The sequence below is a fragment of the Ursus arctos genome, unplaced genomic scaffold, assembly GCF_023065955.2.
Source record: "Ursus arctos isolate Adak ecotype North America unplaced genomic scaffold, UrsArc2.0 scaffold_21, whole genome shotgun sequence".
In the NCBI taxonomy this organism is placed as follows: domain Eukaryota; kingdom Metazoa; phylum Chordata; class Mammalia; order Carnivora; family Ursidae; genus Ursus; species Ursus arctos.
The window spans coordinates 13765943-13782061 of NW_026622886.1; the positions used below are offsets into that span (position 1 = coordinate 13765943).

At 36.6% G+C, this 16119-nt stretch overlaps 1 protein-coding gene across 3 annotated transcripts in view; it reads left to right on the forward strand.

Annotated features, from left to right (window-relative positions):
* SLC5A8 (solute carrier family 5 member 8) overlaps positions 1 to 15904 on the forward strand; it is a 54179-nt gene extending 38275 nt beyond the window's left edge. For 2 of the 3 annotated variants that reach the window (XM_057316153.1, XM_026499817.4), the window contains 5 exons: positions 2596 to 2682; positions 5784 to 5989; positions 11683 to 11786; positions 15341 to 15420; positions 15721 to 15904. In XM_057316153.1, coding sequence (XP_057172136.1) covers positions 2596 to 2682; positions 5784 to 5989; positions 11683 to 11786; positions 15341 to 15420; positions 15721 to 15846 — 603 coding nt within the window. In that variant the 3' untranslated portion in view covers positions 15847 to 15904. The remainder of the gene's footprint in view (positions 1 to 2595; positions 2683 to 5783; positions 5990 to 11682; positions 11787 to 15340; positions 15421 to 15720) is intronic. The other variant, XM_057316152.1, reaches the window with a different exon arrangement.
* The last annotated feature ends 215 nt before the right edge of the window (positions 15905 to 16119 follow it).

Sequence of the window (16119 nt, forward strand, 5' to 3'; positions counted from 1 at the left end):
TATAGAATCCTTACCTCCCTTTATGTCTGTTTACCCAGTTTTTAATATAGCTGTCAAATATTTGATCCACATACATTACATGAATTACATGAATTACAGTGTTATCATTTTGTTTCAACAATCAAATATAACTTAGAAAACTCAAGAGGAGAAGGAAAGCCTTTTATATTTAGCCATATCTTTGCTTATTGTATTCTTTCTTCCTTGCTGATGTCCCAAGGTTCCTTCTTTTTATAATTTCTGTTCTTTTTAGAAAATTTTCTTTAGCCGTTCTTTCAGGTTCTTTCAGGATAGGTCTGCTGGCAAAAAATTCCCTTCATTTCCCTTCATCTGAGAATGTATTGATTTCCCCTTTATTCCCAAAAGATATTTTTGTTGGGTATAGGACTCTGAGTCAGCAGTTCTTTTTATCCAGCACTTGAAAAATATGTGCCACTTTCTTCTGGCCTCCATTATTTCTGAAGAAAAATTTGCCGCTACTCTAATTATTCTCCCCTACAGGCAAGGTATCATTTTTCTCTAGCTACTTTTAGAATTTTTTCTTTGTTGTTAGTTTTCAGAAATTTATTTCAGTGTGTCTTGGCATGTATTTCTTTGGGTTTCTCCTGTTTGGGGTTTGCTGAGCTTTTGAATCTGTAGGTTTATATCTCCTGTAAAATTTAGGAAGTTCATACATTATTTCTTTGAGTACTTTTTAGCCTCACTCTTTCTTTTCTCCTCCAGGACTCCGATGACGTGAATGTTAGATTTTTTTTTTTTTTTTTTTATGCTTGCCCAGATCCTGGAAACTCCTTTCATTTTTTTAAAGTCTATATTCTCTCTGTTGTTCAGATTAGGTAATTTCTATTGGTCTGTCTTCCAGTTCACTAATTCTTTCCTCTGTCTCCTTCATTCTGCTGTTGAATCCATCTATTGAGATTTTTATCTGTTAGTATTTTTCAGTTCTAAAAATTTCCATTTGGTTCTTTATATCTGCTATGTTTTTGCTGAGGCCTTCTGTTTTTTTTTTTCCTAAGACCTTCTCTTTTTTCATTTATTTCAAGCATGTTGTAATTACTGAAGCAGCTTTATCATGGCTGTCTGGGACTCCTGGACCTACCCATGATCCGGAAAGTTGAAGATCAGTGCTGAGCAAAGCATGTCCTCCAAACTCCTGCTTTAGACCTAAGTCTTGGGTCCATTCTGGTTTGTTTGCTTGTGGCATACCAGTTTTTTAAATAGTTTGGTTTCATCCTGATTATATGAATGAATGTATGATGTCCAGAAGCTCCAAGCTTATCTAGCACATCTATGCCATAACCAATAATACTCCTCTGAATGTGCTTTTCTCCGTAGTCTGCGTTATTGCTTATTCTTCCATAGTCTGCCTCATTGCTTATAACTCTTATTGTGATTGATTCCCCTTTTTTCATGTATCAACTCTGGCCTGAGTATATACAGTGATGTGTTCTAGTAGTGTCATCATAACTCCAAACCAGTTCTACCTTGGTTCATCTCTAACCAAGGTATTATTTCCTGAGACAGGTCTTTTTTTGGGGTATATTCCTTGTGCCTCCAAAACTGGCTCACAAGTCACACTGTCACAGCCTGCTTCATGGGCCATGTGGCTTATTTCACATTTTGCAGTGAAGTCTGTCTTCCTTCCTACTGGGATCTGGTTCAAAAGAAGTTGTGAAATGACTCCCTAGGATTATATTCTGAACCCATATCCTCCTCAAACACTAATTCTTTTTCCTCTCTATCCACACTCCTTTCCCTAGTCCACAACATAGGCTTCTTAATTTTTTTTTTTAACCTAGGACTGCTATCTATATCCTATAAAATTTTTCTTGATATTTTTTCTTTGCTTTACTGATTCTGTTATAAAGCTCCTTTACTCGGTAGACAAACCAATGTGTCCTCTCATCCTTCTTTTATGGTTCTATCCACTCTTAAAAAGTAGCCATTGGCTTATTGGGAACACACATCTCTTGGAATTTTCAGCTTTTGCATTTCTCCATTATTCACATTGTAACTTTTTTTTCATTGGTGTGATTTTGGCATCTATACATCAAAGCAAAGGTTGCATATAGCCAATTAAATTTTAAATCGACATGATTTGATCAATCTCTTAAAAAAATTAATCATATTTTTCATTCTAGTTCCATTCTTAGGGAATCAAGAATGGCATTTGGTTTCATTGCCATCGCTGCTCACTTAGCAATACTTATCCACAGTCTTGTTTTACAGAAGATTTTGAGACTGTCAAAGGACAAAGGAGTGATGTGATTGGTTATTATCACTTATAGGAACAGTTGGGAGAAGTAGTGTCCCTCTTGGCTTATGAATTCATATAGGTGTTCCCACTGTCTTGTCATGACTCTACCGTCTTTACATTCTGCTTCCTTTATTGAGGATATCTGAATGAACAGATGAATAGTTGAGACTGAGAAGCAGAAGTGTCAAGTTCTGATTACCTATTTGCCAATGGCAAGGCTGCCATGATTTTCAGGAGGAGATTGATTACTTTAAATCCTCATTCTGATGGAATTACTTTGAAACACCTTAACTTGGTATTTGAGATTGCTAGTTGCTGATTTTTTATTATTTTTGTAGGCAGCACTCAGCATATTTGGCATGGTTGGTGGACCACTTCTGGGCTTGTTTGCTTTGGGCATTTTGGTTCCCTTTGCCAACTCAATTGTAAGTATAATGAATGAGTATGTGTAAAGCTTACTTTCCTAACTAAAGTAACAGCTCTATAATTTTTTCTCAAATGGGAAGATATAGTTCCTTTGATATCTCTCATTAGTTACCTGATGACTTAAATTACTCAAATGGACTTTGCTGCGGTATAAAATAAAGTGCTGTGCACTCGGAGTCTGCAGATGTGAAACTAAATGGAAGCTGCCAAATAATATGTATTATGAATATTATATAGCTAAATCATATAATGTTACAATATAATTATATAACTAACCATATAATATTATAGAATATATAACATAACTAAAGGATATATATTATGAAACAATATGTATTATATTTTACATTATATGTAATATATATTATGAATATTATATAACATAACTAAAGGAACAACATTTTTTGTTCATTTATCTTTTTGCCCTTGAAAATCACTAGGATTTCTACATATTTTAAATTTAAAATCAATTAATTAACATATAGTGTATTATTAGCTTCAGAGGTCACTAAACTCTACCGCTGAAAATCACTAGGCTTTAAAGAAAGGAGATCAACAGGCTCAGATGTGAAAGATTTAAGGGCAATAGAGCTGAGGATACCTGTGAATAGCCAGAGTACAGCAAAAAGAAGCAATAAGATAAGCTGTTCACCACCTTGACCAGAGAGTTTATATTCCTGATATTTAAAGGTATAGTTCCAATATCATGGTTCTGGCCCCAAAGGGGTGATCATAATTGGGAATAGTAACCAGAATGAGGTAATATCTCTCTTCTACACAGACATTTCTATGCTTTAAAGTACTAAATTTTGTTTGGAATAAATGAAATTGAAATTATTTCTCTGAAAGCCGGGAGAGACTCCACTGGGTCAGTCCTGCTATAAGGTGAAGTTCAGGAAAAACTGATAATGTATATATGGTTGTTTCATGTGGACATAGAATAACTGCAGAACCATGAATTTGCATTTAGAATTCTATTTTCTTCATGAGGCATTAGGGATTGGTAAAGTAGCTACTAATAAAGATTATTACCTTTATTATTAATAATCATTCTTAGAGAAAAGAATTTTTAACAGTTGGTATTTACACTTGCGGTAAGCATAGCATAATGTATAGAGATGTTGAATCACTGAGTTATATCCTGAAACTAATGTAACATTGTGTATCAACTGTACTCAAATAAATTTTTTTAAAAATAATTATTCTCCAGAAAATAATTGTCAATGAAGTATCATATGAAAAGCTAATCACAATGAAAGAATAGTTTGTATCTACCTTGGAATTTTGAAGCTTTGATTAGACTCTTTGCATTATGAAATGTGCAGTGGTTTGTTGAGTGTCTGAAATATTAAGAAAGACTGACTTGGTTTTTGACATTTACTACCACCATGGGTTGCCTCCAGAAAAGCTGTAGCAGACTAGGTCCCATGTAACCTTTTCTCAGGAAAAGTATGATATTATTATTCCTGTCATAGGAAGTACCTCTTTTTACAATACCCACATTTTCCATTAGCAGATTATCTACCTTTGCTTTGGAATGGACTTCCTGCCTTCCTCTCGCCCTCCATCTCCTTCCTCTCCTTTCCCTTTTCTCCTTCCCTTCCTTTGCTTCTCCTCCTCCCTTTCTTCCTCTTTCCGTCCCTTCCTCTCATTCATTCATTGAATATTTATGAGCTAAGCACTATCCTGGCAATAGAGAATACTAAATATTTCTGTACTCATGGGCTTTATAATTTTGTGAATCTTTGATCAAATCATGTACAATGCTGAGAATAAGCAAGTCTGCCCTGTCAACAGCTGGCCACACTACTATTCCAACCTCATATTATTGAAAAATATTTATTGCATGCCTGCTACATGTCCAGCACTGTGGTAAGTGCTGGGGTACCAAAACCAAAAAAAAATAAATAAATAAAAAATCTACTTCCGCTTCCAAGGTTCAGAGCTTAATGAAAGAGCTCATAGTGTTTGTCTGTAACATAAATCCTCTGATCTTGTCATCAGCCTTCATCTTATCCCATCAACACACCATTCTTTTTTCCTGCCCTATGATTTTGCTTATGTTTTTCCCCTTACTTCAGATATCCTCCCCTGTCTTCTCTATGGGGAGCCCAAGGCACAAGCTGTGCTGTCTGGTCAGTGTTCTTAAAAGAAGGGAGAAATTTTCATCACAGAGGAAAAGGCCTACCAGCTCAAAGGTTCATTCAAGGTCTGGCAGAACACCTGGACTGCTGGTGAATAGCAGAAGTGGGGAACCCGAGTTTTCCAAAGATTGAGAAACCAAATGTCTTCAGAGGGAACATCTCTTCTTGTCTTTAGAAATACTTGGTGTGTTGGGGCTCCTGGGTGGCTCAGGTTAAGCGTCTGCCTTCGGCTTGGGTCATGATCCCAGGGTCCTGGGATTGAGCCCTGCAGCAGGCTCCCTGCTCAGTCGGGAGTCTGCTTCTCCTTCTGCCTCTCCCCCTGCTTGTATTCTCTCGTTCTATCTCTCTCTCTCTCTCTGTCAAATAAATAAAATATTAAAAAAAAAAATACTTGGTGTGGTTGTGTACACCATTGCAGTCATTTGTGAAAACTGTCTCCTATTTTCTTCCTAATTATCCCGAAGCACAATTACAATCATGCATGTTAAGTATGGGAATAAACTCTGTGTCTGCTTTCCCCTTCATAGTCTGTTGTTCATTTGGCATACCATTTGTTCACAGATTAAGCGAAAATAGACGGGGCAGTTGGCCTGGGCTCAACCATGTGATTGTTGTAGTTCTTTGGGTGTGAAGAGAGGAGGAGGCCAGAACAGAGAGCCAGCCATGGAAACAGAGTAGAAGGAATGGAATTATGAGATTGACAAAAAGAAAAATGAGCAGGGTGAGATAGGGATATGGAAAGGGAATAAAGGTACCGAGTCCTGAGGGCTCTGGGATGAGGGACCAGTGGCCCACGCTGCCCTTGACAAGAAGCAAGGATCTTGGGAAAGAGAATAATTTTAGGAGAGAAGCTAGAAAATCTGGCTTGGACCATGCTGAGCTTAATCTTCTGATGTTAATTTCTATCTCAAAGAAAACTATATTATTTTTCTTTTAAAAGCATTCTTGTTTTACAGGGAGCACTTGTTGGTCTGATGGCTGGATTTGCTGTTTCTTTGTGGGTTGGAATTGGCGCTCAACTTTATCCTCCACTGCCTGAGAGAACTATGCCACTAAGCCTTGAAACCTATGGCTGTAACAGCACATACAATGTGACAAATTGGGTGACAACCACAGAAATGCCATTTTCTACTAGTGCTTTTCAAATACACAATGCGGAAAGGTATCAAATTAGCTTTATAATGTCATATTTTAAGGAAATGCATGTGACAGGAAGAGAACCCCAGTTGATTTTTGTCTTGCCTGCAGTGGTGCGATTTTCCCCAATTCTGAAATGGGTAGAGCCCCTGTGGCTTTCTGGCTATAGTATTTTGTTTGGAAACAGCAAAAATTGCTATATGTTCTTAATTTTGGTAGAAATTTCTGCCTCACAGATCTAGAGAAGACTTGAATAGTAACAAAAAAAATTCTGTTATGGGTAAATGCTACCAAATATCAGCTCTAGTTGAATGAAAAATCATCTTTGTCAACTAAAAACGTTTTGAAATGAAAAGCAAAATCATAAAAGAAACATAGCTTTTATAGGCTTTGAAGTATAGCCTTTATAGTCTAAAAGCTAAAATCATCTAAATATGTTAGATCATTACTATTTGTTTAGGTTTAAAGATTCCAAATCTTTAAGCACTGGCAATGAGTTGCAGCTGTGATCAGCTCACTTGCTAGAGTTTTCTGTATGCAGTGTACTTTTGGGCTTCTGGATCCTTATGTCATCTGATTTAATGAAATGATATGGATCTATAGGTAGGTGAGTACTTTATAACATAGTGACTATAAGGGCAAGACTTCCTTTAGTGGACAATTTAATGTCCAGCCTTAAAGCATAAACCCCCTTGGAGACATTCAAGGAATACAAAGATGAGACTGCTGCCCCCAAATTATTGCCCCCAGTTCCAGCATTCCTGGAATGAAACAATTAAAGACTCATTCTCTTTGGGTCAAGACGTGGGGTCTCCCTCTTTTTTTTTTTTCTTTCTTTTTTAAAAGATTTTATTTATTTATTGGACAGAGAGAGACACAGCGAGAGAGGGAACACCAGCAGGGGGAGTGGGAGAGGGAGAAGCAGGCTTCCCACAGAGCGGGGAGCCCAGGGCGGAGCTCGATCCCAGGACCCTGGGATCATGACCTGAGCCAAATGCAGACGCTTAACGACTGAGCCACGCAGGCGCCCCTGGTGTCTCCCTCTTAAACTGGACACACTCCAGTGTGTGAGAGAGAAGGAATGTGACTTATTATCAGTAATTCGTGTTCCGAACAAAACCCAACTATGAGAATGCTTGCCGATGGAAGTTCAAGGCTGCTAAATGCATAGGTAGAGAGAAAATGTAGTTCCAGAGCCTGAGGCATATTTGGAGGAGGTTTGACTAGGTGGGGTGCTGTGGCGTGAGTGGCAGGGAAATGCCAAAAGCAGTTTGGACAAGCATGAAAGCACTAATGTTTGTGGGGGGGGGGGGGTAGTTAGAGTCAGAAAGGGAGAAAAAAATAATTGAAGGCTACGTGGGAGGACGTTCAGAATATACTTGTTTCACAATTTTGCTTAGCATTTGTCCTGATTGTGTAAATATCTCTCTCAATTTAAGAGTCTGAGGCAGAATAGTTATTTGGATTGTGAAACAAATAAATGAGCTGAAGTTTAGTATGTTCCTGGTACCATAATAGTTACTTTTACATGTTAGCTTATTTATTAAAAAAACAGGTAATAAACAAGAATTTCTAAGAATGAACTATGTACTCAGCTCTGGGCTGGCCATTTACGTATTATCCCAAGAAGGTCTTCCCCTCTTATTCACTGTGGTTCCTGCCTTCCAGGAAGTTATAGTCTAGCTGGGGAGAGTGTGCTAATATACACAAAACACTTAATTCAGTAAGCACAGTAAGTATAAAAGTAGCACATGGTAAACAGTAATAAATACTTGATAAATATCTTTTAAAAGAATGAATATAAACAAAATTAGAGTGATTAGCATCAAGACTTTAGAGAGGTAGTACTACTTGAAGGATACAGAGGTTGGCTAGAAGGAGAGGGTCTGGAAAGTCACAGAAAATGACCAGAGGGAAGTTGGACAAGAAAATAAACACTTAAACAATACCCTGTGGTAAATAGTACTCATAGGCGATCAAGAGAGCCAGAGGGAGGATGAGCCTAACTCTTCCTGGTGGAGTCAAGGAAACCTTCTTAGAGGAGGATTACATGAGCTGGAATTAATCAGGTGAACAGGGTTGGGCAGAAGGGACAGAAGGAAGTGCATATTGCATAGTGGAGAAACAGTATATGCAAAGGCGTGAAGGTCTGAAGCCACATGGTATTTTAGGAAATCATACATAGTTCAGTGTCCCTAGAATACAAGGGGAATAAACTGACACAGCTGAGGATGAAACAAAATATCCTTTTTCTAGATACTGTGTTTCCATTACCTAGATTCAGTTTTTATTCTTTAAGTTCCCAATGCTTGATGGGTATATATCGATACCTCGTTGTAGTTTTAATTTGCATTTTCTTTATGATCAATTACATTCAATACCTTATTATTATATGTTTTTTTGGCCATTTCCATTTGGATATTTACTTTTGTGACTTGGCTGTTGAAATCATTAATCCAATTTTAAATGGATTCTCAGTTTTTCTCTAATTTATTTAGGAGTTTTTGATATATTCTAGGTACAAAGATATATTTTGAAATATTTTTCTCTTGCTTTGTGGGTTGCCTTTTTACTCTCTTAATGGTACTTTTTGGTGATCAGAATTTCTTCTACAATGAATTAATTAAGTTCAACTTATCAGTCTTTTTTTTTCTTTCAAGTTTTTATTTAAATTCCAGTTAGTTAACACATAGTGTAATATTAGTTTTAGGAGTAGAATTTATTGAGTCATCACTTACATATAACACCCATTGCTCGTCACAACAAGTGCCCTCCTTAATATCCATCACCCATTAAACCCATCCCTCCACCCACCTCCCCTCCAGCAACCCTCAGTTTGCTCTGTATAGTTAAGAGTCTGTTTTATGGTTTGCTTCTCTCTTTTCCCCCCATGTTCATCTGTTTTGTTTCTTAAATTCCACATATGAGTGCAATCATATGGTATTTGTATTTCTCTGGCTGACTTATTTTGCTTAACATAATATACTCTCGCTCCATCTACATTGTTACAAATGATAAGATTTCATTCTTTTTTTATGGCTGAGTAATATTCTGTTGTGTATATATACCACATCTTCTTTATTCATTCATCAGTCAATTGACTTTTGAGCTCTTTCCATAATTTGGCTATTTGGTTGATAATGCTGCTGTAAACATTGGGGTGCATGTATCTCTTCAAATCAGTATTTTTGTATCCTTTGGTAAACACCTAGTAGTGCAATTGCTGGATCATAGTGTAGCTCTATTTTTAACTCCTTGAGGAACTTCCATTCTGTTTTCCAGAGTGGCTGCACCAGTTTTCATTCCCACCAACAGTGTAAGAGGGTTCCCCTTTATCCACATCCTCGCCAATATGTGCTGTTTGCTGTGTTGTTAATTTTGGCCATTCTGACAGGTGTGAAGTGATATCTCATTGTAGTTTTTGTATCTCATTTGTAGTTTTTGATCTCATTTGTATCTCATTTGTAGTTTTTGATTTGATTATGAGAGATGTTGAGCACATTTTCATGTCTGTTAGCCATCTGTATGTCTTCTCTGGAGAAATGCCTATTCATGTCTTCTGCCCATTTCTTAACTGGATTTTTTTTGGGGGGGGGTGTTGAGTTTGATAAATTCTGTATAGATTTTGGATACCAATCCTTTATCAGATATGTCATTTGTAACATAATATTGTAATCTTCTCCCATTCTGAAGGTTGCCTTTTAGTTTTGTTGATTGTTTCCTTCATTGTGCAGAAGCTTTTTATCTTGATGGAGTCCCAATAGTTCATTTTTCCTTTTGTTTCCCTTGCCTCTGGAGATATATCTAGTAAGAAGTTGCTATGGCCTATATCAGAGAGGTTGCTCCTATGTTCTCCTCTAGGATTTTGATGGTTTCCTGTCTCACATTTATGTCTTTCATTCATTTTGAATTTATTTCTTTGTGTGGTGTAAGAAAGTGGTCCGGTTTCATTCTTTTGCAAGTTGCTATCCCGTTTTCCCAACACAATTTGTTGAAGAGACTGTCTTTTTTTTCCATTGGATATTCTTTCCTGCTTTGTCAAAGATGAGTTGACCATATAGTGATAGGTCAATTTTTGGGGTTTTCTATTCTTTTCCATTGATCTATATGTCTGTTTTTATGCCAGTACCATACTGTCTTAGTCACTACAACTTTGTACTATAACTTGAAGTCCAGAATTATGATACCTCCAGCTTTGCTTTGCTTTTTCAAGATTGCTTTGGCTATTTGGGGTCTTATGTGGTTCCATACAAATTTTAGGATTGTTTTTTCTAGCTCTGTAAAAAAAATACTGATGATATTTTGATAGGGATTGCATTAAAGTGTGGATTACTTTGGGATGTATAGACATTTTAAGAATATTTGTTCTTTCAATCCATGAGCATGGAATGTTTTTCCATTTCTTTGTGTCATTTTCAATTTCTTTCATAAGTGTTCTATAGTATTCAGAGTATAGATCTTTTACCTCTTTGGTTAGGTTTATTCCTAGGTATCTTATGGTTTTTGGTACATTTCAATGGGATCAATTCCTTGATTTCTCTTTCTGCTGCTTCATAATTGGTGTATAGAAATGCAACTGATTTCTGTACATTGATTTTGTGTCCTGTGACTTTACTGAGTTTGAGTGTTAGTTCTAGCAATTTTTTGGCAGAGTCTTTCAGATTTTCTACATATCATTTGAGAATTAAACTAAAGACTATAGCAAGAGGTAAAGAAGGGCACTATATCATAATAAAGGGGCCTGTCCAGCAAGAAGATCTAACAGTTGTAAATATTTATGCCCTCAACTCAGGAGCATCTAAATATATAAAACAACTAATAATAAATTAAAGGAACTCATTGATAATGATACAATAATAGGAGGGGACTTTAACACCACACTTACGCCAATGGACAGATCATCTAAGCAGAAAATTAACAAAGAAACAATGGCTTCAAATGACACACTGGACCAGATGGACTTAACAGATATATTCAGAACATTTCATCCTAAAGCAGCAGAATACACTTTCTTTTTGAGATCAGGTCATGTTACTCCTCCATTTAAAATACTGCCACAAGTGCCATTGCCCAAAGTAAAATCCAAACTTCATATAAATCTAACAAAAAAAGACCTCTACCTTCCTCTCATCTTGTATTACTCTTATGTTGCTCATTATGGTTTAGTCAGGTGGTGTTTAACTCTCTCTAGGACGCTTTCCTCAAGAACTTTTTGTTATTCAGATGTCAGTTCAAATGTCACTTCTTCACAAATGCTTTCTCTGACCACACATTAGAGTGTAGTTCCTTCTTTCCACTCTGTTTCACGTTACCTTGTTTTATTTCCCTTACAGCACTTTCCACCAGTGGAAATTATTGTATTTATTAGTTTACTTATTTATTGTATTTCTCTCTCCATTAGAATGTAAACTTTATGAGGGCAGGAGCCTTATCAACCTTTTTTATGGTAGACTTTCCAGTGACAAGAACAGTGCCTGGGACATAAAGCAGAGTTGAATGAATACACGTGGATATTTAGTATTATAGTGTATGGTCAAGTTTAAGTCAGGCTTTTAATTCCTGATCCAATAAGATAAAGTTGGAACAGTAGATTATGACATTAAAAACATTGTTAAATATTTTATTCTGACTTTTACTATGCATGAAGATTATCGGGACTGCTCTAGTTGCTAATGGCATCACATGAAATCTTACAGTTATGCTTTTGTTCTCTCTGAGGACTCCACTGATGGATAACTGGTATTCTTTATCATATCTGTACTTCAGCACTCTTGGAACTTTGGTAACGGTATTCATGGGAATGCTGATCAGTTTACCAACAGGTAACTATCTAAACATTAGTATTGTTGTATTTACCTCCATATCAGTTTTTACTATATCTCTTTTATACCTATTTATGTTATTTTTCTATAGTTCTGTTAACAGTTTAATTACTTGTTCCATTTTCCTCTTGGAAAATTTGAGTGCCTGGACTGGAAAGCAGAAGATTCTATTTGAACCTTTGTTCTGCCATTTACTAGCTGCATAAACTTAGGGAAGTCCATATGGCTACTCTGAGGCGGAGCTGTGTTATGTGTGAAATGAGGATAGTGGCGATTGACTTGCTTATCTCACAGGTTGCTGTAAGATGAAGATAAAGTGCTTGACAAATCCTATGTAGCGACTACACTGCTAGGATTTTACATGCATTGTAACAATCCTGTGTCATGACCTTTTCATCATCCTATGCTGACTTTTTATAAACTGTAAAGAAGTATACAAATGTAAGGAATGATAACTACAGTCCTTACATCTGAACATAGTGTGAAGCTTTTTTCACATGTCCATAAACTTTAAAAACATTATTTAAAAAAACAGACTGATAATACGCATCGTATACACTGGTCTCCGGGATTGCTACAGAACTGTTATCCTGGGACTTCATTTTGTCCTCATTCTGTGAATTCCTTTGGTCTCTCCTGTGTTGGAGTCCCTGTTGCCTGTATTCCATTATTGATAATTCTTGTTTATCCCCTTAATTGAATGGAGCACACCCTTTAGCATGTTCTTGGGAAAGGGTAGACAAGAGATTTTGAAGGTGTAGTGTCTCTTGAAAAAATGTCTTTAATTCTCCCTTATACTTGATTGATCACTTGTTTGAGCAGAGAATCCTAAGAAAATAATTTTGTTGTTTCTGAGAGGATCTCTTAATTTTCTCCTAGCTGATTATGTTGTTATTGAGAATGCCAGTGCCATGCTACCTGTTGGCACTTTGCATGTGACCCATTTCACAATGACTGCTTTGCCTTAAGCCCTTGTTAGGGTCTTTTCAATCTGAAGACCCATGTCCTTCAGTTTGGGGACATTTTCCTGTATTATTTCTTTTGTAATTTCCTGTGATTTTCTGTTCTTTCTGGAAACTCTTGTTAGTCAGATGTTTTAGTCTCAGACAGTTATTCTAATTTTCTTCTCTTTTCTCTCCTATTTTCCATCACTGTATCTTTTAGGTCTACTACATGGGATACTTTTCCAGTTACTTTTCCAATACATCTCAAAGGAGCACTGCGATTCAGCTTTGAGAATAGTTTAAAAGGGAAGGAGGGCAGGTAGGGGGCTATTGCAGTAATCCAGGTGAGCAGTCACGGCAGCTCAAAGCAGGGTAGCAGTGTAGAGCTAGTGAGAAGTGTGGGGCTCCATGATTTCCTGCATTCCCTCACCCATGTATATCCATAGCAACCAGAGTGGGGGAAGACAGCCCTATTGCCCTCTTCATCAAAGGTGCAATAACTAGTCAGAAATCCTATACTTTGTCTTAGTATGTCTGATGTCTTTTTTTGCTTTATGCTACAAAGCTACCAACACTGTGCCACTTGGAGGAATTCTATCAATCATTGTTTTGTGGCTCCTGAATAGCACTGCCTTTCAAAGTTCTGTGATACTTATATTTATAATTAATAAATTATATTAATATATTATAATATAATTCTATTAATATATTGTATAATTATATTAATATATTATATTAATATTAATATAATCATATCAACAATTAAATTAATTATAATTATGATATATTGTAATGCATAATTATACATTTATAATAAAGTTTGTAACTATTTATTACCTCCCAAACAGTTGTTTTTTTTTTTTTTTTTAAGGATTTCATTTATTTGACTGAGAGAGAGACAATGAGAGAGGGAACACAGCGGGGGGAGTGGGAGAGGGAGAAGGAGGCTTCCCACCGAGCAGGGAACCTGATGCGGGGCTCAATCCCAGGACCCTGGGATCATGACCTGAGCTGAAGGCAGATGCTTAACGACTGAGCCACCCAGGCGCCCCTCAAACAGTTGTTTTAAACTATTCTCTTTCTTTTCAAAAAGGACTGTGCCTTTCTTCCTAAATAAAATCACCAACACAGTAGATTTATTCTTTTGTCTGTTTTGATATATTTTAAGACAGATTTTAAAGTTTTCTTACCCAGTAACCCAGTTATTCAGATCAGGAATACAACTATCAATCTCCTTGTATTATTTGACCTTAGATCCTTATTCAACCCATTCCTTTTTCTTTAAGAAAATGGAGTATCAGAGCATCCTTTGAGCGCTCCCTTTTTCTTTTTCCTTAGAAGTTTTTATTCCGATAACCATATATGACTGCTTGTTTTGTTTTATAAAGTCATGCTTTACCTAGTGAGCAGGCATCCAGTGATAAAAAACAATTCAACTTCATTAATTTCATAAATGATTTATTTCCACTTCACAACAGCAATGAGCTGAGCACCTTGAAAAAATAATCTAGAAACATGAAATCCTAACACTCCTTGGGAAATAAATAGGAATACCAGGACTCAGTAAGAATTCCTGCCATACAGACTTGGTTGGCATTTCAGTTTCACCTAACCATGTACTGTGTACTGTGAGTGGGTCTGTCTCCTCAACAGTAAAATGGGGTAAATAATGCCCTACGTAGACCATGAGCTGTGAGTGCAGTAATTGTTTTACTCATCTCTGACTCTCTAGCACCTAGTAGAGTCTCTCGCAGATGGTAGGCACTCAACAATGTTGAATGAATTAATTTAAAGTTGATACCATCTCCAGAACAGCAGAGGTTCCCATAATTAAAGCCTAGTATTTATACCGAAGTGGAGGATCCCAAATATTAGAGAGCGTGAAGATCACTTTGGAAATTTGGTAAAAATCAGGCTTCAGTGGCCCACCCAGAGTTTCTAACTGGGTTGGTCCAGGTTGGAGTCCAGGAATCTGCATTTCAAGTACGTCTGCTAGATGATTTGTACAAAAATAGTTTGAGAACCACACAGTTTTAAAAAGCTTTGTCTTTGATCTACAAATAAAATACCAAAACAAAGAATATTTTTTATAAAGCAGAATATTCGGGAAGAGGAGTTGAATCAAACACCAATCATTATATTGATTTTTACTTAACTAATTTATTCAATAACTCATAATTTCCTGCATTTCTTCGTGCACATCTATATTCATAGCCATCAAACTGGGGAAAGGCAACTGCTCTGAAGCTGAGGCACATGGCTTGATATTTTATTGGTAGGTCGCAGAGGATGCTTTTATATCCGTTTCCCTACGAGTATTGGGCTCTTAGATTAAGTATCATATGAAGTAGGGGGCTTGCATTTAAGAACCATCGCATTCATCTTTGAACACTAGACTCATTTGTCACAGTGAGAGGCTTGCAGAATCTAAGCCTAAAAGAAGGGAAATGGTAAGCCAAGTCTTCAGCACTATGTTAAAGATTCTCTTTCTCTGTGTGTTTTATGAGTGCGTAGAGTTGGACGTGCACGAGTTAAATGCTTGTATGATGGGCCGTCACTGGGTGGTTACAGGTATCTTTTAACATTGTAAATGATGTAAATGTTTTTCAGGAGGAAGAAAACAAAACGTAGACCGCAGATTCCTATTAACCAAAGAGGACTTTTTATCCAATTTTGACATTTTTAAGAAAGTAAGTTGGCTTCCTTTCTCCTTAAATTAGTGAGACTGTGCTTTTATCATCAGGATAGAATATTAGTTAGTCCTCAGACTCTCTTTTGAACTCTGATAGACAAGGAAGGTATTTGCCCTATTCTTTTTGTTTGTTTGTTTGTTTTTTGTTTTTGTTTTGTATTCTTTGATGGTCTATTTCTTTCGTATATCCTGTCTTCAATAGACTACAAAGCTGATTTAGAGAAAGAAAAGCAGTAACAACTATTTAGAATTGAACAGTTACTTTTTCTCTAATCACTTTGTTAACATTTTCTTTTAGAAGAAGCATATTTTAAGCTATAAATCTCACCCAGTACAAGACGGTGGAACTGATAATCCTGCCTTCAACCATATTGAATTGAACTTCCCAGATCAAAGTGGCAAGATGAGTGGGACTCGTTTGTGAAGCATCTGTGATACTGGATGATCTTAAACAGTTATATATGTTTTCTAAGATAACTGGGTCAGGTTTCTTTTGGGGGGGGGTTCTATAATGAGTAAGGTTTGGGGGGAAACTTTTGGGGGTAAAATTGTGTTAAAGCAAAGTGCTGACTCTTCACTTACTATGCTCATTAATTAATGCTACTCTGGAGTTGAGTTTCAGCATCGGCATTTTCCTCTATTTCTCTTATTTTAATGAAGCTGTCTTTGTGAGAGTTATGACCACATGTATGCTGAA